Below are 26681 nucleotides of genomic sequence, written 5' to 3'. Positions count from 1 at the left end.
GTCTGCATAGAGCATTTGTGAAAGCTACATATATACTGGATATGTAATCAGGAAACCTAAGTTTTCTTCCAGACTGTTCCATTAACTGTATGACCTTATTAAGTCAACTTTTCTGGAGCTAAGTTTACTTACCTATGCATTGAGGGAGTGGGGTGGATAATCTCTAAGGTTCTGTCCAACCTAGCATTCTATGTTTGACTTGTGCTAGAAAGATAGAGATGATTTCTAATGAACCAAGCTTAAAACTGAAAACGTCTATTTCTTTTTGGCTACAACAATGGACCTCTGCTATTGTAAAGATTAAAATTCATGCTTGTGATACATATAATGAAAGCATATGTTTGAAACTACTTATGTTACAAATGCTAATTTTCTCCTTGAAGAAAAATAGAAGGTTATTATATAGCTGTTTATATAGGAGGACAAAAGTCTTCAGACTCTGAAATTTCTCTTTGTTATATATGGGGAAATCCCTTTATTAACAGCAGATGCCCATCCAAGTCCTGAATTTTCTTATATCTTATTTAAATAAAGGTACTCTGTTTATTCAGTTAAGCATTCATTGAAATTTCCTGAATGCTACTATGTGCAAGGCATAATAACAGAAACTATGCGGAGTGTAGAGACAAAAATGGCATAGTCAGGAAGTTCAGACTGCCTTCTCACATGAAAATGGAAGCATGATCAAATATACAAACATCTGAAGCCATGAATTTTAATTATGTAAGAAACCCAGCCATCGGACTCTGCTTTAAAAACAAAACAAAAATAAAGAGCTATGCTGACTATAATTTGTGACTACTTTTCAAATGAAAATGATATGGTCATTATTCTATTAAAAAGAAATTGTTTCTTTTTATCAGATCTATCCAGTTTGAGGGATTTTTTTTTAATCCTATTTTTCAGTGTTTCCATAAGGAATTTCATTTTAGGAAGAGCAATCATCTTGCACGACAAGATGCAGAAAACTTGATTCTTTGCAAGTGGCCTGGTTCTTATATCTGAGCCTCAACACAATATACTTACTGTGTAACTTACTCTTTCAAAGAAGTAAAGCCTTACCCTATATTAATTCAAAATCAGAATTTTAATTTGCAAAATCTCTGGCTCTAGTGCCATTTCCTTTTTTTTCCCTTTGGCAAGGGATGTTCTGGAAATCTAGCTTTCCTTCTCTTGAGAAGGGCTCAAAATCTGTGACAAACAGAAGTACTTTTCATAGCAAAACTATTTTCTTTAAATGATCTAAATTTTAAAAATCTCTTTTCTCTAAGATTTGTAGCAAACAAGTCTTTATGTATTGTAAATTATTGGTATTCAGTCATGTGGGTTTGGGAGTCTGTTTTTCAGAGTTGGAAGATAAAAGGTTAAGGTGGATGAGAGGATATAACTATCATATTAAACTATGTTGTGTATTATGTTAGGCCCTTTATATTTATTATCCATTTTATATATCTCATATACATAAATATCTGTGTGTATTATATAATCGTGATAACAACCTTCTGAGAGTTGGTATTACTGATGAGGAAACTAAGGCACAGAGAGAGATAGTGACTTACCCACATTACAAGAGTAGGAAGTAGTAGAGTCAGGATTTGAACCTAGATTTGGAAGAGCCCTAGGGCATGTCATTTTCAACTACGTTTATGTGCTATTTGTAATTCACTCTTTAAAATCAGGAATTTTAAGCTGTGACAAAGTGAGAGAGTGGCATGGACATATATACACTACCAAACGTGAAATAGATAGCTAGTGGGAAGCAGCCGCATAGCACAAGGAGATCAGCTAGGTGGTTTGTGACCCCCTAGAGGGGTGGGATAGGGAGGGTGGAAGGGAGGGAGATGCAAGAGGGAAGAGATATGGGAACATATGTATATGTATAACTGATTCACTTTGTTATAAAGCAGAAACTAACACACCATTGTAAAGCAATTATACTCCAATAAAGATGTTAAAGAAAATCAGGAATTTTAACGTGAAAACAGAGCTTGTGATTATGAAGTACAGACACTTCTGGCATGACTGTCAAAAGATTAAGTCTTGGGGCTTCCCTGGTGGCGCAGTGGTTAAGAATCTGCCTGCCAATGCAGGGGACACAGGTTTAAGCCCTGGTCCAGGAAGATCCCAACGTGCCATGGAGCAACTATGCCCGTGCACCACAACTACTGATCCTGCGCTCTAGAGCCCGTGAGCCACAACTACTGAGTTCGTGTGCCACAACTACTGAAGCCCACGCACCTGGAGCCCATGCTCTACAACAAGAGAAGCCACCGCAGCTAGAAGCCTGTGCACCGCAAGGAAGAGTAGCCCCCGCTCGCCACAACTAGAGAAAGCCTGCGTGCAACAACAAAGACCCAACGCAGCCAAAAATAAAATAAAATAAAATAATTAAATTAAAAAGAAAAAGATTAAGTCTTAATGGTTGTTGAAAGACTGGCTTTTTAAAAATATATATATTTATTTATTTTTGGCTGCGTTGGGTCTTTGTTGCTGAGCACAGGCTTTCTCTAGTTGTAGCTAGTGGGGGTTACTCTTCGTTGCAGTGCATGGGCTTCTCCTTGTGTTGGCTTCTCTTGTTGCAGAGCATGGGCTGTAGGCGCACAGGCTTCAGTAGTTGCGGCACGCGGGCCCTCGAGTGTGCAGGCTTCAGTAGTTGCGGGGCATGGGCTCAGTAGTTGTGGCACGTGAGCTCTAGGGCGTGCAGGTTTCAGTAGTTGTGGTGTGCAGGCTTAGTTGCTGTGGCACGTGGGCTCAGTAGTTGCGGCTCGTGGGCTCTAGAGTGCAGGTTCAGTAGTTGTGGCACATGGGCTTAGTTGCTCCGCGGAATGTGGTATCCTCCCAGACCAGGAATTGAACCCGTGTTCCCTGCATTGGCAGGCGGATTCTTAACCACTGCACCACCAGGGAAGTCCCAGAACTGGCTTTTTTGACATGCCCACAATAATATATGTTGAAGTTATCTTCATAACTTCATTTTAGGCCGTTTTAATAATTTCTCCAAATGCTTCTCTATAGTGGATAATTATCATACATAAGCTTTGCAGCTGAAAATGTAGTGCTGTTTTTATAGTGGGAAGAATATCATTTGCAACTGCACTTATTTCTGCCTTAAAGAAATTCTCTTAAAATGGATAGGTGTTAATCTGATATTTCTTGGATTATTTGGAGAAATACCTCATAGTCATCTCTGTCTGGCCAAATCACCTTTTATTAATATTAATCTGAAGTAAGCAGTTAGGACAATATTTTTATCCTTCTCAGTAAAGGAGGAAACTTTTAGGAAATTATTAATCCTGCAAAGTATGACTAATCTTAGAATTGTTATTCCCTAAAGCTGTTGACTCATTTAAGACACGATCACTCTCTTTTATAAAATTAGAATTAAAGTAGAAACAGTATATCTGTTGTAACTTGTTTTGTGTTCTCTTTAGCTTCCCAATAGTATATACTGAATATATTTAAATACCTGAAACCATCTGTTCATTTCATCAGAAGCTACTTATTGAATGCTTGCTGCGGCCAGCCTCTGCCATTTATTATGGAAAATTCCAAACACTTATAAGTTCGTAGTCTTACGGGAAAGATACTTCGTTTTTTAAAAATGCAAGGTAGAATGTGTTATATGGAGCGGTTTACACAGGTGCTAAGAGTGCTCATATGAATGACTGATGACTTTAACATTTTGGATCAAGGCAAGCTTCATAGACTAAGTGGTCCATGAGCCAGTTGTAATCTGTGGTTGGAAAAACCCAGTGTGTACCCTGAGAAAAAGGATGAAACAGTTGATTGAAGTTATAACGTCATCCATAGAGATATGAAACGGCCAGATAACATGGATTTTAAAAGAGAAGAGGCTCTTGCATGAAAGTAATGTGAGAGTGACCTGATAGTCCGATCAGGGAGAGAGGAAGTGCCTCTTACAAAGGGGAACTTGGGAGGCAAGTCCAATTGTGGGGGAAGGAGCAGGTTCTGGTTAATGCAGGACGTAGAAGAGGACCCCTTTTTTTCTACTGGAATCAGGTTCCCTTGACTCTTGGAAAGGAGGCTATTGAGAAACTAGTTCATCTCTACTCCAAGCAAGACAGGGTAGGACTAACAGAGCTCTCTTGGGATCTAAAATACAGTCTTTCATTGGGATCTTTACGGGTAACACGGGCCGCTGATAGAATCTTGGGTATTGTTTCAACTACTGAAGTTTAGGAGATGGTTCCTCTCCTGATATCTTATTATTAAAATAATAAAAAGTTTCAAACATACAGCAAAGTTGAGAGAATTTTACAGTGGACACCCGCCATCTAGATTTTACCGTTAGCATTTTACTGAACTTGATTTATCACATAGATATCTATCTGCCCGTTCGTCAAGGTGGTGGTGTTTAAAAAATGTTCTCTCCAGTCATCCAACCATAAAGTCATTTAATTAGCAAACCTACCTACCATGTGCCAGCCACTGAGACTAGGAAAGGTTCCTGTCCTCAAAGGAAGCACAGTTTAGGAGGGGTGGCAACATGCAAACAAATAATTTTCACAATATGGGCAGTACTGTAATAGGGGTAGAAAGAAACTACCATGAGTACACAGAGGAAGGGGTTATTCAGCAGAAGCATCATAGAGAAGGAAAGCTTGAGCAGGGCACTGGAAGGTGTGAAACAGTTGGCCAAGAAGATGTTGAAATGCTGGGCATCGCTGGCAGAAGGTGATTGTGTGCAGTCACGGGGCTGTGGAGTCAAACATAGTTCAGTATGGTTGCAGAGGGTGGCATATGAACAGGTAGTAGAGATGAGGCTACAAAGAAAGAGACAGGGACTTAATTTGGAGGGTCCTGTATGCAGTGGAAGGAAGTTAGGACTCTATCCACCAGTTCTGGGAACAAGTGAAGGAAATTGGGGAGTGACATACTTAGGCTGGCCGGTGTATAAAGGGGCAGAGGGAAGATAGCCTTGTGTGGGAGAAGAGTTAAAAAGTTGTTCTAAGAGTCCAGGCTAGAGATGATGAAGGCTTGAACTCAGGCAGATATAGCAAGGATCAAAAAGAGGGTAATGGGGCTTCCCTGGTGGCGCAGTGGTTGGGAGTCTGCCTGCCGATGGAGGGGACGCGGGTTCATGCCCTGGTCCAGGAAGATCTCACATGCCGCAGAGCGGCTGGGCCCGTGAGCCATGGCCGCTGAGCCTGCGCGTCCGGAGCCTGTGCTCCGCAACGGGAGAGGCCACAGCGGTGAGAGGCCCGCGTACCGCAAAAAAAAAAAAAAAAAAAAAAGAGGGTAATGAATTGGAAAAAAAGAATAAAATGGAAAGGAGAATAAAAAGATCCTGATGAACAATTGGACATAGGGATGAGAATATGATGTGGAAATGTTCAGTATGACCCCCAAGTTTCAGATTTAGGGAACTGGATACTATTAATCATGGTGAGGAATTTAGGCATCTATATGGAAATTAAGCACATTAGTCCCCGAAAGCCATAATAAAATAGTGGAATTTGAATAACATTTTAAAAAATAAAAATAAACAATAGAGATTGATTGAATAAATGGAAGATTAAGGCAACAAAGGATAGTAAGAGAAAGAAAATCAGAAGTGGAGCATCAAGAAATTAAAAGTAAATATTGAGAGGGAACTAGGAGGAGGAAGAAGGAAGATATAATTTGCCATGTTTAACATCTACTTTAGCTTTTCATTCCTGAAAGCCTTCGGCTAAGAGTGAAGGCATTATAGGCTTGATCTTAACAGACTGCCACTGATGAGGGTAACACTACATTGCTGCTAAGAGTGAATTATAGACACACTGGGTATCACTGCATTTGAAATACTACTCAGTAATTTTTTAAAGTACATCGGGCAGCTGAGACTAACGTACTCAAGCTCACCTGAATTTCTATCCCAAATTCCACTTTATTCATCTTTATTCAGTTTCAGGTTCCCTTGTAGTTTGGTGAGTCTTTTCAGCTTCTCAATAGCACAAGGCACTCTGTCATCTAGTAGTTATTGCTGCCAAATAATGACTCATGGTGTGGAAAGATGAGCAGGAAAGGTGTGGTTAGTATACATTGGTTTACCAGACCAGGTTGTCTAACGGTGGCTTTGGCGGGTCTCAGTCTCCCTCAAGTACATGATTTTGAGAGAGCCTAAGCAGCTCCAGAAACCTCCTGAGATCCATGGAACAAAACAGCTACTGAATATGGGTTTTAAGGTGGCTTCTGATGTATTAAAATCAGTGAAAGGAATGAATGGTGAAGGTCATTTGAACTGTGATTTCAAGGAGGTGAGGAAGACCAGACATTTTTGTTGCCAGTTTTTAAAATGGTCATAATCTACCTTAGCATTCAGGGTTACGTTCCCAACTGTCTGGTTTGGAGGGAACCCTGGATTTGCATTGGGATCAAAGCACCTCAAGTTGACTGTGGGTGGCATCCAGGGAATAAGACTGGGTAAGAAGAAACCAAGAAAGCAAAGGAGAGAAAGAAGTGGCTTAGTCCATGGTAGGATGGAATCAGAATAAAGTTCCATAGTTGATACCACCTTGCTTCAAGGTTAAAAAGTCAGTGGACTGTTCCCACTGCAATGAATACTGTCAGGTTCCTAGGCAAAACATGTTATTTCATCCTTTTCCAGTTTGAATATGTAAAATATCAAGGACTCAGGTACAGTTTCATCAGGAAAAGTATGCTGAGTTCACATCCCCCGCCCCCAACTCCTGCACCACACATGCACATGCGCAGCCTTTGCCACCATTTCACTTCTCACCAGGCTCTGCGTCTCCATGGGCAGTTTGACAGAGGTACAGCTGGTTGTACTTTTGTAATCCAAAGGATAGACCTGTAGGTGAGAGTCAAAACTCTCTGCTTACTGTGCTCTCCCTCTGAATTTCAGAAAGAACTTACAGGCACAGAGAACATGCATTCTCCAAAGAAAGATGCTGAATGGTCCAACTTGGTCATGGAAGGCTATGTCCCTGTGTATCCCACCTCCTCCATTGATATGATTTAGGCAGGCTTGGCAACATTTTCTGAAATGGATACAGTTTATTTACAGAAATACAGTTGCTCTTATACTCCATGCATTAAGTCAAGCCATCAAAGTCACAATGAATCCCCATCCAATTGCATTCTAAATTTATAAGCCTATGTTCAGTGTATTTTGAAATCATGTCTTTTAGGTCAGAGTTTTGAAATATTAATGTAAAGCACCTGGGGAAAAACTCACTGGTACTTCAATGATAAGTAGATTCATGTGTTGCCTATGAAACAGGTTGTCTAATTTTATCATTCAACTCTACCAGAACCCAGATTACCAGTGAGATCCACTCCAGCATACCTGGCAAGTTGCTTAAGATTCTAATCATGGGTCTAGTTCACATCGTATGGCCTACGAGCTGGCTTTCAGCCCTTGATACATCCCTAAGTCTCTCTGAGAAAATGTAGGAATAGTCCATAAATTGTCATTCCCACCAGAAATCTCTAGCCTTGGATAAAGTGAAACTTTATTTTCAGGCAGGGAGGTGAGAGGAGATGTAAAAAAAGGAGAGACTAGTTAGGTCCACAAAATATTTCCTAGAAACCACACAGTAAGGACCTCTCATCCTTCTGATAGACTCTGAAGAAAAAAGGTAGAAAGAGTGTCTTGTCATTCTTCTCCCTAGAGCGTACTTAACTGGTACATGAAGTTAGTAGAAGAGAAAATCGGGCTCCTTCATCTTAAAATCTTTGACCCTGCTGGCTCAGATTCTGCTACTTAAAAAGCAGTAGATACAAGTGTATCTGTGTGAAGAAAACGTGATAGTAAAGATCAAACCTTCAAAATAGATCAGTTACAAAGTGATTATGTTATTACAAAAAATTCTACTTGAACTAAAGGATTCCTTTCAGTAACTCTCCTAGTATAATTGTTTATGTGCAGATTATGTATTACTTGGGTATAGAGAAACCAATATTTAGATATTTTAGATATCAGCTAGAAATCATTACCAACTGAGGATCATTCAGAAATTCAATCAAAACATGTCTGTTATTGTTTTGATTTCAGTGGGAAAATGTGATTTAATTTATGCACAACATTTCCAGAATGGTTTTATCACAAATGTAACCTGTATTGTGTATTGGCTGAAGGGTAGGAATGAAAAGGCTATTTAATATTTTAAATGGGCTTTGGGGATGAGGCAGACAGACTAGTAAACGGTAAGTTTTATAATTAAGGCCTCACAACTACGTACATCAGCAAAATGTCAGTGAGTCAATCCAAGGGCTTATCAGGTTAGTCCTCTTTAAATAAAAAAGTGACACATGGGCTGAATGCACCAGTATAATTTAAAGTTTGTACTGATATTTTTAAGATTACACTCAGCTTTCTGTAATGATGGGGCTTTAAAACTTCTAGGTGTGTTAAAATGACCTTTCACTCGTGTAATTTTACAAAATCTAGGGAGAAAGGGGTAGTTGGAGAAATGTATTCAGGCTATTCTGAGTGCCCATGACCTAGAAGCCCCCTTTCAAAAAAAATTTACCCCTTCTCTAAGGTGGCAGAGCAAACCTCCTGATAAGGATGTCCCCAAAGACTGAATTACCAGAGCTATCAGCCAAGAATAAGAAGTATCGACAGGCAGAAACCTTTTTGCAGTAAGATGCCAAGAATGCTGCCAAAATAGAGTTTGGAGTCAGACAAACCTGAGTTCTGGTCCCACTTCTTAGACCAGCTGGCTGTGTGACCCATAGTGAGTTTTGTACGTAACCTTTTTGAGCTTCAGTTTTGCCATCAGTGTAAAGCTGACATTTTATATACTTAAAATGATTAAATGTATATAAATATGTAAAACTGCCTAAGGCAATGCCAGGCACATACGAAGCACTTGATAAATTATTTTTAATGTTATTACTAGATTAATCTCTCATGGAGTTAAAAGATCTGAAGAATGTAAGACCAGTCATTGGTGAGTAGGTTTTCATCACTCTGAAGACTGACTCTTCCAGTCTAGGCAGTCCCTAGACAGCAAAACCAAGAAGTAGGAATGGGACCTTCCTCAGGGCCCCACCTTCATGGGAGCCCCCTACACTCCATCAAGGCTGTGTCCTTGTATAGCCCAAGAATCACCATTTAATATCTCATCAAGGCCCATTATCTTCTTGGCAATCCTCAACCCTGGATCTTCCCTCAGATCTCTCCCTACCTCATCATAATTTACCTGCTCTCTGTTAAAGTCTTTTCATTAATTTGCTTATGTGTGCCAATGAAGAGCCTATATATATTTTGACAGGGATCCCGGAGAAATAATACAGGATGGTTGTTCTCCGATGTGTTATTGGTAACAGTAACAAGAGCTGATAAACTGAGTGTTCACTCTGTGCCAGGGCCACACATGTGCTGTAGGTGTTACCTCATACAAGCCTCACAACATCCTATGGGCTTCATTTCACAGATGAGGAAACTGAGATTTAGAGAGGTGAAGTCACTTGGCCAAGGACAAACAAATGCTGGGAGGAGGTAGTGCCAGAATTCACCCCCAGATCTGCCACCCCTCACCACTGGTGCTCTCAAGTCCTGGGACACACATAAGCAGTCCCTACCTCCCTAAGCTTGATCCTGCTCCTAGGGCCCAAATGAATTCCTGCTTTCATTCAAGTTACTTGGAGTCAGGTTAGCTGAGAACAAACTTAAAAGAGGTATTGGGACGTTCAGAGGGGGACACCCTGGCAGCTGGCCTCCAGCTGGCCCCTAGACTGGACACTGCTCCTAGCTGAAGGGCTGTGCTGGGGCCTCAGCATGCAAGGGAGGCTTCTCATTTACAGCACCTACCTAAGGAGCTGAATCCCTGAGTATTTAATAGCCTGAATGGGTGGATGGAGGGGGTGATTGGAGGAAGAAATAATTTATGAATATTTTATTTTATTCATTATTTATTGTCTACTATTTAATCAGATTCTAAAGTCTAAATCCAAAAGAAAAATCTGTGAATTTTCTTGTATTTTGCTCATCTCAGAATTTTCCTGGTTCAGAAACTCTTCCAAAAATGGAGTAATGAATCTCCCAATAAAGTTGTACCTCAGGAAATATTCTTCTTTGTTTTGTCTTCAAACTGACTTGTGTCTATAGGGCAGCATTTTCTCAGTAGTGATCTAAATATTGCATCCTTGTTGAGAAATTCAGAGCACAACTTACTCTCATCAGGTAGTAATAATAACTAATAGTGATAATGATAATAGTAATTCAGTATATTACACTTACTGAGAGCCAATGACCATTTTATGCACTGAGCTAGGTGATATCATAGGATACACATGCTACATGCGGGAGTGGGAACACTCATCTTCCCTATTCACAGATAAGGATGCTTAACCTCTTAGGCACAGAGAAGTTAAGCAATTTGTTCAGAGTCATAAAGTTCATAAATGGTAAAGCTGGGCTTAAACCCAGCAGTCTGGCTTCTAATTTTATTTCCTTGTACTATTAAAACAACCGGTCGTCCTCTATCCATTTATCAACTAAATCATTTCTATATTTTAGCAAAATAGACCAAAGCCAAAGTTTATTTGGTACTTTAAGCAGTCCCACCAAGCCCTGTTAACAGAGCATGACAGTGGTAGTCTCCGCTGGAGGGCTGCCCCATTAGGATGGTGATTTGAAATTAAAGATGAGTGATATGTGTCAGCTGTCCTCATCCTTTATGCTTAGCTTTTCTCATCATTTTAATGAATGCATTATCTGGACAATATATTCCTCTAGGTAACACTGATACAACTTTTTTTTCCCCACAAAAATATTCTTAGTCTAAACTTTTTTTGGTTACTTTTCACTGGTCATGACAGAGAGGGGGAAAAAAATAACAGGTGATTTCCAAATTAAAATATATGGGGACTTCCCTGGTGGCACAGTGGTTAAGAATCTGCCTGCCAATGCAGCAGACATGGGTTTGAACCCTGATCCAGGAAGATCCCACATGCCACGGAGCAACTAAGCCCAGGCACCACAACTACTGAGCTTGAGCTCTAGAGCCCGTGAGCCAGAACTACTGAGCCTGTGCGCCACAACTACTGAAGCCCATGCACCTAGAGCCCATGCTCCACAACAAGAGAAGCCACTGCAATGAGAAGCCCGTGCACCGCAATGAAAGAGTAGCCCCTGCTTGCTGCAACTAGAGAAAGCCCATGTGCAGCAACGAAGACCCAATGCAGCCAAAAAACATTTTTAATTAATTAATTTTAAAATAAAATAAAATATATGGAAAAAATAAAATAAAATATATGGAGATATTTTCACCTAAAATTCAGGCTTGATTCACCAAATATCATCCAGTTTCTTCTTTTTTAGTACAAAGTTTAAAGAAATTTTTAATGTCTCTCCTACCTTCTTTCAGCCAAAACTTAAATTTATTGAAAATCTTAGTGTAGAAAGTTTCTATTCAAATTTCTGTTATTCTCTTTGTAAATCAAATTTCAAGTAAGGGAGTTCTATGGTGGCAGAACTTATGCTTTCAGAGGAGTAAGGGTTACAGTTTAAAATTTTCAGTCTTTCACCAAAAGAGCCTTGAAAGTGAGATCAATAAAATTGTTTCCTTACTTTTTAATAATAAGAACTGGAAACTTTCCCATTTCTTTGCATTTAATTTTCCATGTTTACCATATGGCTCATGTACCATGTACATGATCTCTTAGAACTTCAGTGGATTTCTGAAGCCAGGAAAAATAAACAAGGAAGCAACAACAACACTGTTACACTGAACATTTCCCAGTGTTCTGCCTGATTCTAATTACCTTAAACAGTTTACCCAGGATGCTTCAGTATAACCACCTGGAAAAATGAGGGTGGAACTTTAATTCTGGGAGGCAAACGTAATTACTAGATTTACAAAGTATTTTAAAATCCCCAGATAAAATTGAAGAGAGGACTGGAGAGGAATATCACTATTAGCAGTAGTGACGTTGTATGGGGTGGCAGGGGTTTCTGAGAATCAAAGGTCAGTCTCTTTTTCTGCACTGGCCCCTCAGCCCCATCTTGTGCAACCAGCCTCAACGGGAGGTGGAGAAAGAATCATTTATTCACCTTCTGGCTGCAAGAACAGCAGACTTCAACTGTGGCAATTCTAGTACTGAGGAGAAAACACACATAGGAAAAAAGAAGGCCATGTCTCACTTCCAAATTAAAAAAAGACATTTCTACATGTTTCCATAACCCACAGACTGCTGCCATTTGAGGCCAACCCCTCAAAGTTTTCCTCTTTGTCTAGTGTAGTTGCTGAATCTAGGCCACTGTCAGCAACCCTTTTCATTCACCGAGGCCCATCCCCACACCCCACAGATGCAGCGATTCTCCTGGGACATGTGTACTTTGGTATCAAACAATGCAACTCATGTTTGATTTTGGATAACCTTGCACTGCTGAATAAAATAACCCTTGAGAAAGAAGCAATAAAAGCGCTGTAAGAAAAGTGACTCATGTTTCCAAGCTGTCTAAAGTGATCACTTATCCCAACAAATGGTAATTCTTTCAAGACACAGTGGGCATACACCATACTTATAAAAGTCTGGGAGAAAAGCCTTGCAATCATTTTTTTTTAATTTGTGTTAAAATGTATCAAAAAACTATTTCTGGTAGGGTGTACCAGACAGGGTATGCTTGAAAACAAAAACAAAAACCACATGGATGTGAAAGCCAAGGTGCACTGGCCCAAGGAGGCGGGATGGGGCAGGGGTGGGGGGGGGGTGGTCCTTGCTGAACATCCAGGCTCATTGTTTATGTACTTGTTTTTGTGCCTCTAATTTTTTCCCTTTTCTGCCCTCACTCATTAGAGTGCAAAGATGTGAACAAAGTGGCTTATTGCCCACTGGTGCTGAAGTTCAAATTCTGCAGTAGAGCATACTTCAGACAGATGTGTTGTAAGACCTGCCAAGGACACTGACCCATGGAAAGCCAGAGAGAGGGCCTTGTCATTTCATCGTGGAAATGCATCCATCACAGAGAGCCACCCAGAGGAAGAGGATTGATGTCCTTGCAAATGCATTACCCTGTGGAAAACGTAACCACTGGTCAGCCCTAGCTGACAGGATTTCAATATTATTTTAACTTCTGTGAAGTGGGATTTTTTGATCCAAAGTGCTGGACACGGTATTAGGAGGGAATGCCAGATTGGAGAGATCCAAACAACACAGGGAGACTTGTTTACTGTGGAACGTTTGTGTTCTTTCGAGTAAATCCAATAGCCTGTTTACCTCCTTGGACCATTAAGATAATTTTTATTATGGACTTAGCAATGACACTGAATCCATTTGTATTTAAAACTGTTTAAAATGTAGCTGTTTTGACTTGGTCAACTATGGAAGTAAAGAAGATTCAGAAATCTTAAGTCATAGCTTAAAAATATTTACTATACTTTATCACTACAACAGCACCACGATTTAAATTCTAAAACGGGCTTTGAACTGTAATTTAAGGAGCAATTATAAATCAAAAGTAATGAAAGTTTGTATTATTTTTCTTCATTCCACTTAATTTCCTTAGGAATAATCCCCCTGTTCTGAACACTGCTGTGAGCCATATATCAACTATATTAAACTGAACAACAATGAAGGACTTAGTTTAAAGCAGTGCATCAGTTACTGCAGCTGTGCAAGTCTATAAATTCACTGCTAAAAGACTGTGGCTAACTTGCCATTGTGCAAGTGAAGCTGAGATTTCCATTAAAACTTTAAGAGAAAAACATTTCAATTTCATGCAGAAGCCAGACCTGGGGTATGGTAGAGACTGAAGTACCAGGCCTTTTGCTGCCATCACACAGGATGCCTCAGTTCTTATTTGAGTCACCCCAACTCACTTGTGTTTACATCCTCTCCAGCCACAGAACGGCTTCTGCCCTATTGCATTGTTGCATATGCATGTTGAGCTTGCTGAGATGATACCATGCAGAAGATAGACTGGCTCAGTGACAACCAGGCAGACCCTTTTGCTGACAATTATGATGGGTTCCAGATGTCCCTTCTTTGATATGGCAGAAGGGCATTTATTTATATGAGAACAAGTGTGTGTGTGTGCGAGCGCTTTTGAGTGTGTGGGTAGATGAGTGTGCTTGCACATAGATGTGCTATTTCTATGAGTTTTAAAGTAGGCAAGGGATAATAACCAAAGAAGAAAAACTCATGAAGACTAGAGATCATAAAGCATCATTTAATAGTCACTCAACCAAGTATTTTGTATTTTTTATGGATACTCTGAATGGCAATTAAATGTGAAACCCGATTTCTTGGGCAAGTCAAATTCTAGAATCAAGTCCACCTAAATTAAACTGACTAAGCTCACATTTTCCCAGTCCACATCACACTCATCAAGAGATTTGACAGTGAGATTTTTAAAAAGAGATAAAAAAAAGAGGGTACTTGCTTATATGAATATTTTGTACTTGAACACGTGCAGCAGGATCTTGAATGTGTTTTGTGTCCTACACATGAGTGCACCTTGCGACACCAACACCTCAAACTCAACCCAAACGGCTACTTTGTAAAGCTGCTACTTGCAGTTAAAGAGTACATTTGACTTAAATCCATCACTGTGCGCTGAAACAACATGTCAGGTGTATCACATACACCATAACCTAAAGTGGTTGATTAGGTTTTTTCAGAAAGGGAGACTCACAGACTTCAAAACCAAACTGTCAGGTTTGCTGTGGACAGTCAGCACGGGACGTTCATTGCTCTGTGTGCTCAGTCGCCCTCATCTGAGTCTCCTCGCCTGCTTTCTCTCTCAGCACCACAGCTCATGTCCCTGAGTTTCCAGAGAGAGCGACTGACAGTAGACAAGAGTGGCCAGGACCCCAGTCTCTGCTGCCTTGGAAAAGACAGCCCAAGTGCCACCTCAGCCATCAGTGAAGGGCAGGCAGCCACAAGCAGCACGGACCCAGCACTGGCTTCCTTTGGCCCCTTGCAAAGAGCACTTAACTTGGTGCTAATGTGCCCTGGTGAAATAAAATAAGCGAACAAAAGATGTTTGGTTTCGCTGGCATTTTAAGCATAGGTTTGCTATCGGGATCTGCTTTTCTCCAACGTAAATATCAGCTTATGTTTTTATTTCAAACAGATTCCTTACATTACTGACTAAAGGCTACTTTTCCCCTCACCTGGGAACTAACATGGTGAGGGCCATACCCCTGAGTCCCGTGCAGCACCCCAACTGGTGCTAGAAGAGGAGGGCAGACGTGTCCCTCTGGGGTGTGCAACGGCACCAAGGCCAGGGGACAGAGAACTCCCGGGGACAGCATCAGATTACCTTTCTAGAAGGAACCAAACACAGGATTTGTAACAGGACTAAATTTTCAGTTGGCCTTGAATTTAAACCTGAGTGAGGAAAAGTCATATTCCACAGCACATCACAGTACTGCTGCTACTCTGTTGTCAACCACGTGGCTACATGGTGCTCTATTCCTAAATGATGACAACAGGATTGTTGGCAGATGCTGAGCCACCATGGCTGGCCCTCCAAAATATATATAGGCTACTTAGGGAACCCCATGGAAACTGGTACCCCGTGGCCGAGAGCAGTATCCGCCACTGGCATAAGACCCACCAAAAAAGGCAAGGTAAGCGTACCCAATGGACTCCTTAAAGAGTCTATATTTCATTAAGAATTTTATTATTTGAGTGAATGTCACATAGGTATCCTTAATAATACAGAATGAAATTACCTTTGTATTATTGTGATTAGTTGTTGCTTATATTTTATACTCAGTATTAATGTGGTACACTGTTACTTTTTTTTTGCTTTTGTAAATTATATTCTAATTTATTGCCATGTTTCCTAACACGTGTCCTACATTCAATCTCCTGCTTGTAATGAAAATGAAAAAGTCATTGTAACACTTGATGGAGTGAAATTCCACACCAGGCACAGATTTTTTTTTAACATAGATAATTTAGTAAAAATAAAATTCAGCTTGTAAGAATGATTCAGATGGAAGTTGTCTATTCCCTGAAAAGCTGGTGTTAAACTCACAATAGGAGGACTCTCTATCCCTTGCAATACCACACTACATTATCCAAATTTTCCAGGTAGTGTACAGGATTGCGATAACTTGTTGCATTCTTTTCTTTGGCCGCGCCGAGTGGCACGCGCAATCTTAGTTCCCCGACCAGGGATCAGACCCGAGCCCCTTGCAGTGGAAGCGCAAAGTCTCAACCACTGGACGGCCAAGGAAGTCCCACTTGTTGCATTCTTATTACCCTCCTCAGAGATTGCACCTACTTGTATTTCAGTAACATCTAAATGCAAGGCCTCAGTTATTTCTGGTGGGGCTATGTCCCCAGATGCCACCAGCCAGCTATTCTAAGGCCAGAAAGGAAGTCCAGATTGGCCACTGCCACATACCTTCAGTCACAGGGCCCACAACTCTTTTGCCCCCTGCTTCTTTTGCCTTCCATGTAAATTCTTTAGCATAGAAGAGGACGCAAGATATTTCACTGTGGAAAGGGTGCTGAACAAAGAATTCATGCTTGAAGGGTTTTTCTACTCAGACTCAACTGGGAACAAAGAACATGATGAGCATACTTTTCTGCCTCCAGACTTTTCCTCTTAGGCTGAGCCGCTTTGCTGAACTGGGGGATACTATCATATGCAAAGGCAACTCAGCAGTTAATCTGAAGGTGTCCCTCCTGCATGCTTAGCTATTTGAGTACTTTCATAATGACAACTTCATCAATTACATAAGAAGATGTACAATGTCCAAACATGGTTGTGTTTTAATCCACTTACCCCATATCCGTCCCCCACAGATTCAGTTGTATATATTAGAAGAAATCAAGTGAGGTGATTAGAAAGTCCTGGGGGGTACTTCCCCAAGGTCATCTTAGGAACCAAAAGTGGTGAAGTATTATGAATTCTTAGTTAACAGGAAGACCCTGGCACCGACTATTTTAACCTCCCACTGCATTTGCAAAGGGTAGTTCTGCCTAGGGGTGAGGAGGGGGGGAATACCGAGAAACAAGGCTTACCTTAGCTTAGATTCCTCAGATTCAAGTCTATCTTTTCATCTACAGTTGTTTTCAAGCTTTTGGTTTAATGTTTCTCTCCCTGTGGGATATCTACAGGGCACTATCCTGCTTAGGGCTCTGACCCCAGGGACAGTCTGCCTTCCATTAAAAGATTTTGCCACTTCTCGAGGCCAGGTGACATTTTTTCAAGTAAATTAGGAAGAAAGTTGGCTATTGATCTCGGTTACAAAAATATGTGAATTTGTGTGGCAAGGGTAAGATTCATTACTTTTAAAAGAAGAGAGGAGAAATGTAATTCAGGCAGGAAAAAAAAAGTCATAGGCCAAGAGGACTGGAAAATTCTAAATAAGTGGTCACAGAAAAAAGATCACTGTCTGAATAAAAAAAGGGACAGATTAACTATTTTTGCAATTCTGTCTCATGCATATCATCAGACTGTGTGGAATAAACTAACATGTTTTTAAAAAGAGCAGCTCTTCACAATGGTTTTGTGCCTTAAACTTCAAAACCTCAGGCTGGAACTTAAAAGGAAAATGGTCTGTTCTCCCGTCTCTTTCTCAGAGGGTTATTTCTAGCATTGCTTGTCCCTCATTTCATCCACAGATGATATCTGAGGCCAGAAATGGAATAGTGGTTTGAGGGCTGGAGGAAACCAAGGTTACGACCATATTGTCTCTTGGTCAATGGCTTTCCTTAGCCCACTGAAAGCCTTGAGCTTCTTGGGTCTTGGTTTGGATACCTTCCCTTACAGAGAGGTTTCACATAAGAAGAGGCAAGTTATTACACCAGCTCCAGGCCCCCTAGCAGTCAGAGTGCTTCTTCAGGTCAATGGCTCCAGAGTTGGTGGCATCCACCAGCCCAAGGCAGATATAATTCTTGGAGGGCCTGGTCTGTGCCCCCAGCAAAGGCAGTTGTGGATAGCAGGCTACCGTATGGGCCCACAGAACAGTAATTATGAGACGAGGCCCCTGAAATCCCAAGCAAAGGTGGCCAGAGGAAGTGCCAGTCTAGGGCCAGTCCAGGCCAGGTGTGGCCTCTGTGTCTGGAGAGTGGCATCAGCCGCTGTCATTCATTCATAGCAGTATTTGCTGAGGCCCTACTGTGCCCAGGTTCTGTGCTAGGCACTTAGCATATGCTCTCTCATGGAATATTCTCTCAACAAAGCTATTGAGGACAATACTGTCAATCTCCATTTACAGATGCCAATACTGAGGCTCAGAGAGGTTGAGTTGCTAATAGTCACAGATCAATGAGGAAGAGTCACCTCTTTGACACACAGAAGGGAGCTGCCTGGTCTGCCTCTAGGACAAGGAAGCTGGGGAGGATGCTCCTCTACCAGAGAGAAAGTGACTCACCAGGCCAGAGGAAATGGGGTCCTCCTTCCTGGGAAGCAGTGGGCCTGAGGCCTTAAAAGGGGCCTCAGGGGACAGGGAAGGGTGAACTTTGGGCTCCTGTCTGGTAGGTGGTGGTTGGTGTTCACTATGAAAATTCCTATGTCTGGTGACAAAATTACAGTTGGAGACCAAAAGTGGTTTCTTTTTTTTAAACAGTATATATTTTTAAAATGTATTTATTTTATTTATTTATTTTTGTCTGCATTGGGTCCTCGCCTCTGTGCACGGGCCCTCTCCAGCTGTGGCGAGCTGAGGCTACTCTCTTCCTTGCGGAGCACGGGCTCCAGGCGTGTGGGCCCCAGCAGCTGCGGCAGGCGGGCTCAGTAGCTGTGGCACACGGGCCCAGCCGCTTTGCAGCCTGTGGGATCCTCCTGGACCTGGACCTGAACCTGCGTCCCCCGCATTGGCAGGCGGACTCCCAACCACTGCGCCACCAGGGAAGCCCCCAAAAGTGGTTTCTGAGCATGTGGTTAGAGTTTGTGGGAAGAGGAGGAGAAGGAAGGTCAAAGACATTGGAGGATGAACGGTGTCTGCAATGGCAGCAGCCAAACAACATGAAGGCTCTCACCTCCCCTGAAACGTCCTGTTTTGAATCACAGAGCCTGTCCCTGCCTGACAGCCCCCCACACCACTTCCAGACATGCCAGATGGCCTTGCTGACCTGCCTCCACGCAACTGGAGCAGAATGATTCCCGTGTTGGCTTTGGGGTAAGTTTTGAAGAAGAAAGGTGGGTTTCTGTCTGTTTCAGTCAGAGCAGGACCATCGGGGCTTGATAGCTCAGGCCATGGCATAGCTGCCAGCAAGCACATTCTTTGACCTTCTGTGGTGGGTCCACAGAGTGCAACCAGGTGTTCTTTCAGCCCATGCCAGAATGTATCGGCCGCCCAACTGGCCACCTGCCTCCACCCCACCGACAGGGCTTTGGCTGGCCCTCTACCAAACAGCTGTGCTGAGGGCCGCAGATGGCCGCCCACGCTTGTGCCCAGGCCAGCAGCTGCACTGGCCTGACAGCCTGGCAAGGTGGACCTCGTGTGCCTCTGCCCTCCGTCCTAAGTCCTCCCCAAGCCAGGTCACTCAAGGGGCTGGGGAGAAGGAAAACCAAAGCTCACATACACTAAGGAATTGCTTTTGTGGTCCAAAGGCAAGCAAAAAGCACACTGTTCTCTTCCCCTTCCTTCAATATCATCAATTTTGGTATTTTATTTTTAATCATTCAAGTTAATCTGATATAAATGAATCAACATTTAGTTCCTGTTTGTCGAGTGTATTATTGTTAGAATAAAAAAATCTCCTGATTTTTTATTTTCTATGTATCTATACAAAGGCAAAGGAGGATGACGTCCCAAGTTCAAAAAGACAGCATGTACTTATTATCTAGTTAATGATAAGCATTGCTTAATATTTTGAAAAAACACCCACAGAAGTAGCTAAAATGTGAATTTGATTTAAAATGGGTAGGAAAAAAAAAGTTGTCACAGCTGAACTAATTACAATAAAAAATAATTTGATTCAGAGTTTTAAACTTTAGAACAGAAAAAAAGTAAAATTGAGAAATTAAATATGTTTTATTTTGAGGTTTAAAAAAGGAAGTATATGTTGAAATTATGAAACAAGGTAATTACCTGGAGCCACATTTATCTTTTTTTTTTTTTTTTTTTTCACATTTATCTTTGAAGATTTTCTGATTGTAGGCTGGGCCAGGAAGACATTATTATCTGCTGTGCTCAGGAGCCAGGTCCCCACCAATGTGGGAAGCTCCTGCTGGAGGGAAGGAGGAGGGGACCAACTGTTTTATTTCTTCCCACATTTAATCTCAGTGGCAGAAACTGCATGTACCGGCTATCTCCTAAGTCTGGCTTTTAAAATCGATACATTAGAACTTAACTCTCCAAATGAGTGCTATTCCCTTCCATGTAATCACTGGAGATCACTCTGTACTCTTCTAAGAGCAAAATCACCACTCAAAACTGTCTTAAAATTGCTTGTTTAGACTATCTTCCAGGGTAAGATAGATTTTCACAAAAAACCGAATCTGGTGAGTAATTTGCATATAATCATTTTGGCTACAAAATCTTCCGTGCCTTATAAATTGACCCCAGGTGATACCACAAAAGCAATTCCAAACATGCTTTGAGTGACTTTTTTAAAGGATTTCACTCATTTGGGTACAAAAGCGCTGGTGTTTTGTTTAAAAATTATTGGCACTGCTGTATAATCCAATTTAAGACTGATAGAATACAAACTTTCACTAAATGTTGTACTATTTCCAATTCTAAAATTAGCTGGAACCTGGACCACCTAAACTGGCGTGTTATCTGTTAGGGAGAAGAAAGGTCTCTGACCTCTCAGAACTGAGTCAACCCTTAAATATAACAGACAAAACCACTGTCTCAGACCCTGGAGGTTAGCAAACAGCTGTCCTTCCAGGATTCTCCTTCCAGAGGGCTAATTAACCAAGGTCCGCCAGCAACACGAGCGAAGCTGCCGCCAACTGTGCAAGACCTGGTGCTCTGCTTCCTCACCACTGGGATGTGCCTTGATTTACACAACTGTAAGTGTGTTCCATTCCTGTAGCTTGAGTCCTTTCCCATTTGCTTAAATGATAATTCCGAGATGAGCCTGTCCCCTGATCCTGAATTGGCCGGGTGTGGGGCTGACAAGCCAGCACTGAGTGTCTTCTCCCTTAGTCTGCCTTTTTCTTAGAGTTTTCAAGGAAGTTGTTAATGATGTGTAAATAGATACTCAAATCTATGGGGCCGACTGCTGCTGTGAGGAACTCCCAGAGTGGCCTTCTGAAGAGGAGAGTTACTCCCTTATTCATTCAACTTTGAAGGGTGAATTTTCACCATGGGTTTTTATACAGCAGATACCCGTGTAAACATCAAGACACAAACCAAACTTTTGTTCCCAACATTTTTGCTGAAACATGCCTTAAAATCCACAATTTTTATACTTTTTTTCCCCCTGAAAGAACGAAAGAACGAAAGAACGAAACGAAACGAAAGAAACGAAAGAACGAAATCATTTTAAATTCACACCTTTTCTTTCTAAACGCTTCAAAAAGGCTTCTTGGGTGGCCAGAAATCCTTGTTCCTCAAAATTAGCAATGACAGCTATGGTCAGGGACACCGTTGGAGTCCATTGTCACTCCAAATCAAGAAGAAAACTTCACTTTAAACATGTTTACAACTCCCCCCTCCAGTAGTCTAACCAGATGTATCTTTTTCATCAACTTCATAATAATTCAATTGCTGATAATTGCCTAGGAGAAAAGCTCTGATAAGACAGATGGGGTCCCTTCAGGAAGTCCTAATGAAGAAAATAATGAGTGACTGTGTCCTTATTTAATGCAATATCCTTTATAAGAGTAAGGGGTGCTGAGAAATTCATAGTGTTTCCTGCACTGCTGAAGATATTTAATTCAATTTCTTTTTTGCTTTAGTCAAGAAAGTATCAACTTTGCTTATTTTGTTTTTATTTATTTTGAAAATTTTCAAGCATATGCAAAGAGCAGAGAGACTTGTTTAACTACTCCAGCCTTCCTCACCCAGGTTACAGCAGTTATCAACATGTGACCAGCCTTCTATCCATCTCTCCTCCTCTACTGTGGATTATTTAAGCAAAATTATTTCATCATTAAATATTTTAGAATGTGTCCCTAAAAGATAAAGACTCTTAAAAAAGACTACACTACTATTTTAAAAATTTATATTTTCATTGTAAAATTGCATTTGCTCTTTTTAAAACTACTGTCCCCAAACTTGAAGAAAGTAATAAAAATTGTATATACCACCTAATGAGCACCTATTGTATACTCTATTCCAGGCAGTATAGTAGGTGCGTTCTGTCCGTTATCTTATCATCATTATTACTGATTTTTGTCGAAGAGGAAACCAAGGCTGAGAGAGGTTAAGAGACTCATCTGCTGGCAAGTCGAGCCCAGCAGGACTGTGGAAAACCAGGATTTATGAGAAAACAACTCTGCCACCACCAGTGCCTATCCTGTTTCTCTGTTGCAAATCACATTTAGGAAGAGGAACATCCAGCATCCCTCTCTGCTTGTTGGTCCCAGAAGAGTGGTCCCAAAACAAGTAACTCCTGGAGAAAACTATCCTCCTTCTCTGGCCCTTCTTAGTTGCACAAGACAGTGTTGCCTTCCTGTAACTGCCTTGTTGCTGCAAATGATTTCAGCCATATTTTTCTTTACAATCAGCGAGTCAAAATCTACTCTAGTTAACGAAACTTCTCTCCAACTCCACTGCAAAATTTCTAACTGTAACCATACGTAATTAATAATTAATTGTAACAAACTCAACTGTGGAATAAAATGTGAAATTAAAAGTTATCTGTAGGGAAGTGTCAAGATGTCTGCAAATATATAGCTTTCAAAGAACTGAGTTTTTTAATGGGGGGAGGGACAGAGAGAGAATAATAAAACAAATATGGCAAATGTTAATAATTGGTAAATATAGGTGATGGGTAAATAGGAAGAAGAGAATTCATCTCTGTAGAATGTGTGTGCATGTGTGTGTATGTGTGTACGTGTATGTTCACGTGCATGTGTGTACGTGTATGTTCACATGCACGTGTGTACGTGTATGTGTGTGTTCACATGCATGTGGGGGGGGGAGAGAGAGAGTGAGAGGGAATGAGCAATGGTTTATTGATATCTTGGTCAAAAAAGAAAGCTTAGTTGGGCTTCCCTGGTGGCGCAGTGGTTGAGAGTCCGCCTGCCGATGCAGAGGACACGGGTTCGTGCCCCGGTCCGGGAGGATCCCACGTGCCGCGGAGCGGCTGGGCCCGTGAGCCATGGTCGCTGGGCCTGCCGCGTCCGGAGCCTGTGCTCCGCAGCGGGAGAGGCCACAGCAGTGAGAGGCCTGCATACCGCAAAAAAAAAAAAAAAAAAAAAAAAGAAAGCTTAGTGATCTAGTCTTTCCTTTCCTTTTTCATCTTTCTAAGCAGGAAACCAAGTGAAGGGCAGGACTTGGAGTCACAAGTCTTTCATATAAGGAGTAGCCAGAAAGGAAAGCAACTGGGCTAAAACCCAATTCCTAGTCCTGGTCCAAAAATGAGTTTTTCTCAAGTTGGAGCAGTGGTTCGCAGACTTTCAGACTTCATGGACCAGTAAAATTTCAAACTACTTTGAAGACGGATGTAGAGTGGCTAACATTTTGCTTTGCCAAGCAAAGACATTTAAAAAAGTCTATCATTTACTATTGTCATAAAAGTACCTTTCTAAGAGAAAGTACATTTTAACCCCAAAGACATGAATATATTTCTCTTTAGCGGAAGTTACTACCTTGTTCTTATTTTTCCATTTAACATCTTTTTCAAATAAGAAGGCTTTTAGCTGCAAGTATACAAAACTAAACAACAAGTGACTTAAACACTAAAGGCAGGGTAGTTCCAGTTCCAGATGGGAGTCCACTGTTCCACAGGGTCCTAAAGGACCCAGGCCTCCCCCCACCTCTCCCCTCTGCCTGTCTCCATGTGCCCATGGCTTCCCTTATCCACAAGACGGCCATGGCAGTTGCAGGGGCGCATGCGGAAGAGACAGCTGCTAGCAGAGAGCAGAGGCTATTTCTGCTGGCGTGTCACCATCATGGAGAAAGAGTCTCCCAGAAGCTGCAGCGCATGGACCCTCAGGACTCAGCAGCCAGGACTGAGCCACACTCCATGCTCCAGCACCAGGGAGGCTGAGACGATCTGCAGCATCTTTGCATCTCTACTACTGAAGCTGCCTCTGCAACAAGGGTCAGGGATTGGCTGTTTGTAGGGACCAAGGGACAATATCAGGTCTCTGAAAGCCTCATCTGGGACTGAAGCCTGATATTTGGGAGCTCTTCACTTAGAGCTTCCCATGCTGAGGCCTGCAGTGCCTGCTGAGCATATATCCACAGTCTAAGAAATGCTTTATTTAGTTTCATCCAAGTTGAGAGCAGAGATTTATGTAATAACTCTCAAAAATCTTCCCGCATTGCAAGGGAGCCTGAAGAAACCTGGCCAAATGATATCATAGCTGTGCTGAGAAAAGCTTGAATAATCTCCCATCATTTCACCCCCAATTGCATGTGAACAATTACTCATCTTTATTAACTGCCTTATTGAATTATTCATGAAAGCCAAGGTATTCAGACCCACAGAACTGGCCTTCCTCTGCTACATAAAGGAAATTGTAACAGCTCCTAGTGAGAGTCATTAGCGTAATTAAAATGAACTTTTTACTCTCTTGACAAGCTGTGGAAAATGTGATAACCCACAGATAATTTTAAAAGAGTGTTTTAGCCTGGAGCTGCAGTCTCTTTTGAGACATGTGCCATCACTGAAATTGTATAAAAGATAAATTACAATTTTGAGCAAAAACTAAAGAAACGGATTTCCAGGATAAAATGACAGACTAAAACAATAATATAGAATCTCTCTTCCCCCAAACCAATAAAATAAACAAGAGGATTTTTAAAAGGACTAAAAAAAAAAAAACCAACAACAAGCAAACAAGAGAGGCAGAATAATTTTCTGCTGTCAGTACCGAAAAATGGTAGCTGAAGGGAGGTCTTGTGTAGTCCACAGTTGACGCGGCATCTAACTTTGCAGCCACCCATCGTCACTGGTACTCAGAAAAGAAGATGAGTACCAGTCACCTTTACTAATCCTAAAAATTCTTACTAATACTCTCAAACATGGGAAGAAGCAGACTGAGGGACTGAATTGGTGGCTCGGGCAAAAACAGAGAAAAGTCATCATCAGCAGAAGTCTCTGCTTACCGCAACTTCAGAGATAAGAAAGGCCACAATCTATGAAAAACAATATGGGCATTCCTCAAAAAATTAAGCATAGAATTACCATATTTTCCAGCAGTTTCACGTCTGGGTATGTACCCGAAAGAATTGAAAGCAGAGACTCAAGATATTTGTACACCCATGTTTATGGGTGGCATTATTCACAACAGTCAAAAGGTGGAAACGACCTAAGTGTCCATCGACAGATAAACAAAATGTGATACATACATACAATGGAATACTCTCAGCCTTAAAAAGGAAGGAAATTGTGACACCTGTACAACATGGATGAGATTTGAGGATGTTATGGTAAGTGAAACAAGCCAGTCACAAAAAGACAAATACTGTATGAGATATCTAGAGGAGTCAGCTTCATAGAGACAGAAAGTAGAATGGTGGTTGCCAGGGGCTGTGGGGAGGGGAGTGAGGAGTTAGTATTTAGTTGGAGTTTTAGTTGAAGAAACTGAAAAAGTCCTGGAGATGGATGATGGTGATGGTAGCACAATGACATGAATGTGCTTATGCTACTGAACTGTGTGCCTTAAAATGGTGGTTGTAAATTTTATGTTTTGTATATTGTACCACAATTTAAAAAAGAAAGAAAGTCTACAAGGACTTGCTATCTCCTAAAGTACTGTGCAGATTTTGGGAAAAGATCCCAAGCCCACAGGATAGGGATATACTAGCTACATAAGTGTGTCATGATACAGGGCTGTGGTGGAATGTATTGTCCTTCCCAGCTGCTCCTTTACTTCCCCATCCTTGCCCTTTGCCCTGTGACTTAAGGTGGCCCCTGCTATGGAACAGAGTCTATTCCCTGCCCGTTGACTTTGGGCTTGGCCATATGACTTTCTGTGTTTAGCCAGTGGAATGTGAGCAAATGTGATATACTCTGTATCTTGGCCATTGGTGGTTGACTGTTTCTTTGTTCATCCTGCCATGAGATTGGCTTGTCCAAAATAGGCACTGCTTGGATGGTTTCCACTTTGGATGTTCACTTGAGTACATTGGAAGCACACATCCACACTAAGAAGAAGAAAATGTTGACGTGTTAGCTCAAGGGATCCTCTTTCCCTACCTGCTCTTCTCTCTGTAACCTTCCCCCTCGTTCCCCCCAGTAGGGGGGATGCTTCCTGAAAACATTGCCCTAGATGGAATGTTCTTTTCTGCCACATGCCTAGCTGCCCAATCTTGTGAGCCAGGTTCTAGCTGAGGGTGACTATTCTGAGATTCCATTGTGAAATATGTCTTCCTCCAAATTTATCTAGAGAAATGAAAACAGACCATCCTTATGAGCTCATGGGAAAATCCTGGTGCTCTTGCCAGAGCATCAGAAGGGAAAGGCCATTGCTTCAGACAGACAGGGATGTCCAAACCTGGAGTGGAGGGAACGTTTTTCACTGCAGCCCCATCCCTCAGTGTGCTTCCTCAGCTCATATAAATATACCCTCCGTTGTTCTTGGTTTTCTTCTTTACTCAATATTTAGAATTTTTCTACCCCTACTTGAGATGTGTAAGTTGCTAAATCCAGGGCAGATCCTTTCTTTC

At 41.5% G+C, this 26681-nt stretch overlaps 1 protein-coding gene across 1 annotated transcript in view; it reads left to right on the top strand.

The window, feature by feature from the left end:
* The window catches only part of ADAMTS6 (ADAM metallopeptidase with thrombospondin type 1 motif 6), a 266226-nt gene extending 250309 nt beyond the window's left edge, over positions 1 to 15917 (top strand). The window contains exon 24 of the mRNA XM_067730807.1: positions 12775 to 15917. Within this exon, the coding sequence (XP_067586908.1) occupies positions 12775 to 12884 (110 nt within the window). The 3' untranslated portion in view covers positions 12885 to 15917. The remainder of the gene's footprint in view (positions 1 to 12774) is intronic.
* Positions 15918 to 26681: the final 10764 nt, after the last annotated feature.

Source organism: Pseudorca crassidens, chromosome 3, assembly GCF_039906515.1.
Source record: "Pseudorca crassidens isolate mPseCra1 chromosome 3, mPseCra1.hap1, whole genome shotgun sequence".
Lineage (NCBI taxonomy): Eukaryota > Metazoa > Chordata > Mammalia > Artiodactyla > Delphinidae > Pseudorca > Pseudorca crassidens.
Note: the sequence above shows the minus strand (reverse complement) of the source record. Positions and strands in the feature narration are given on the sequence as shown.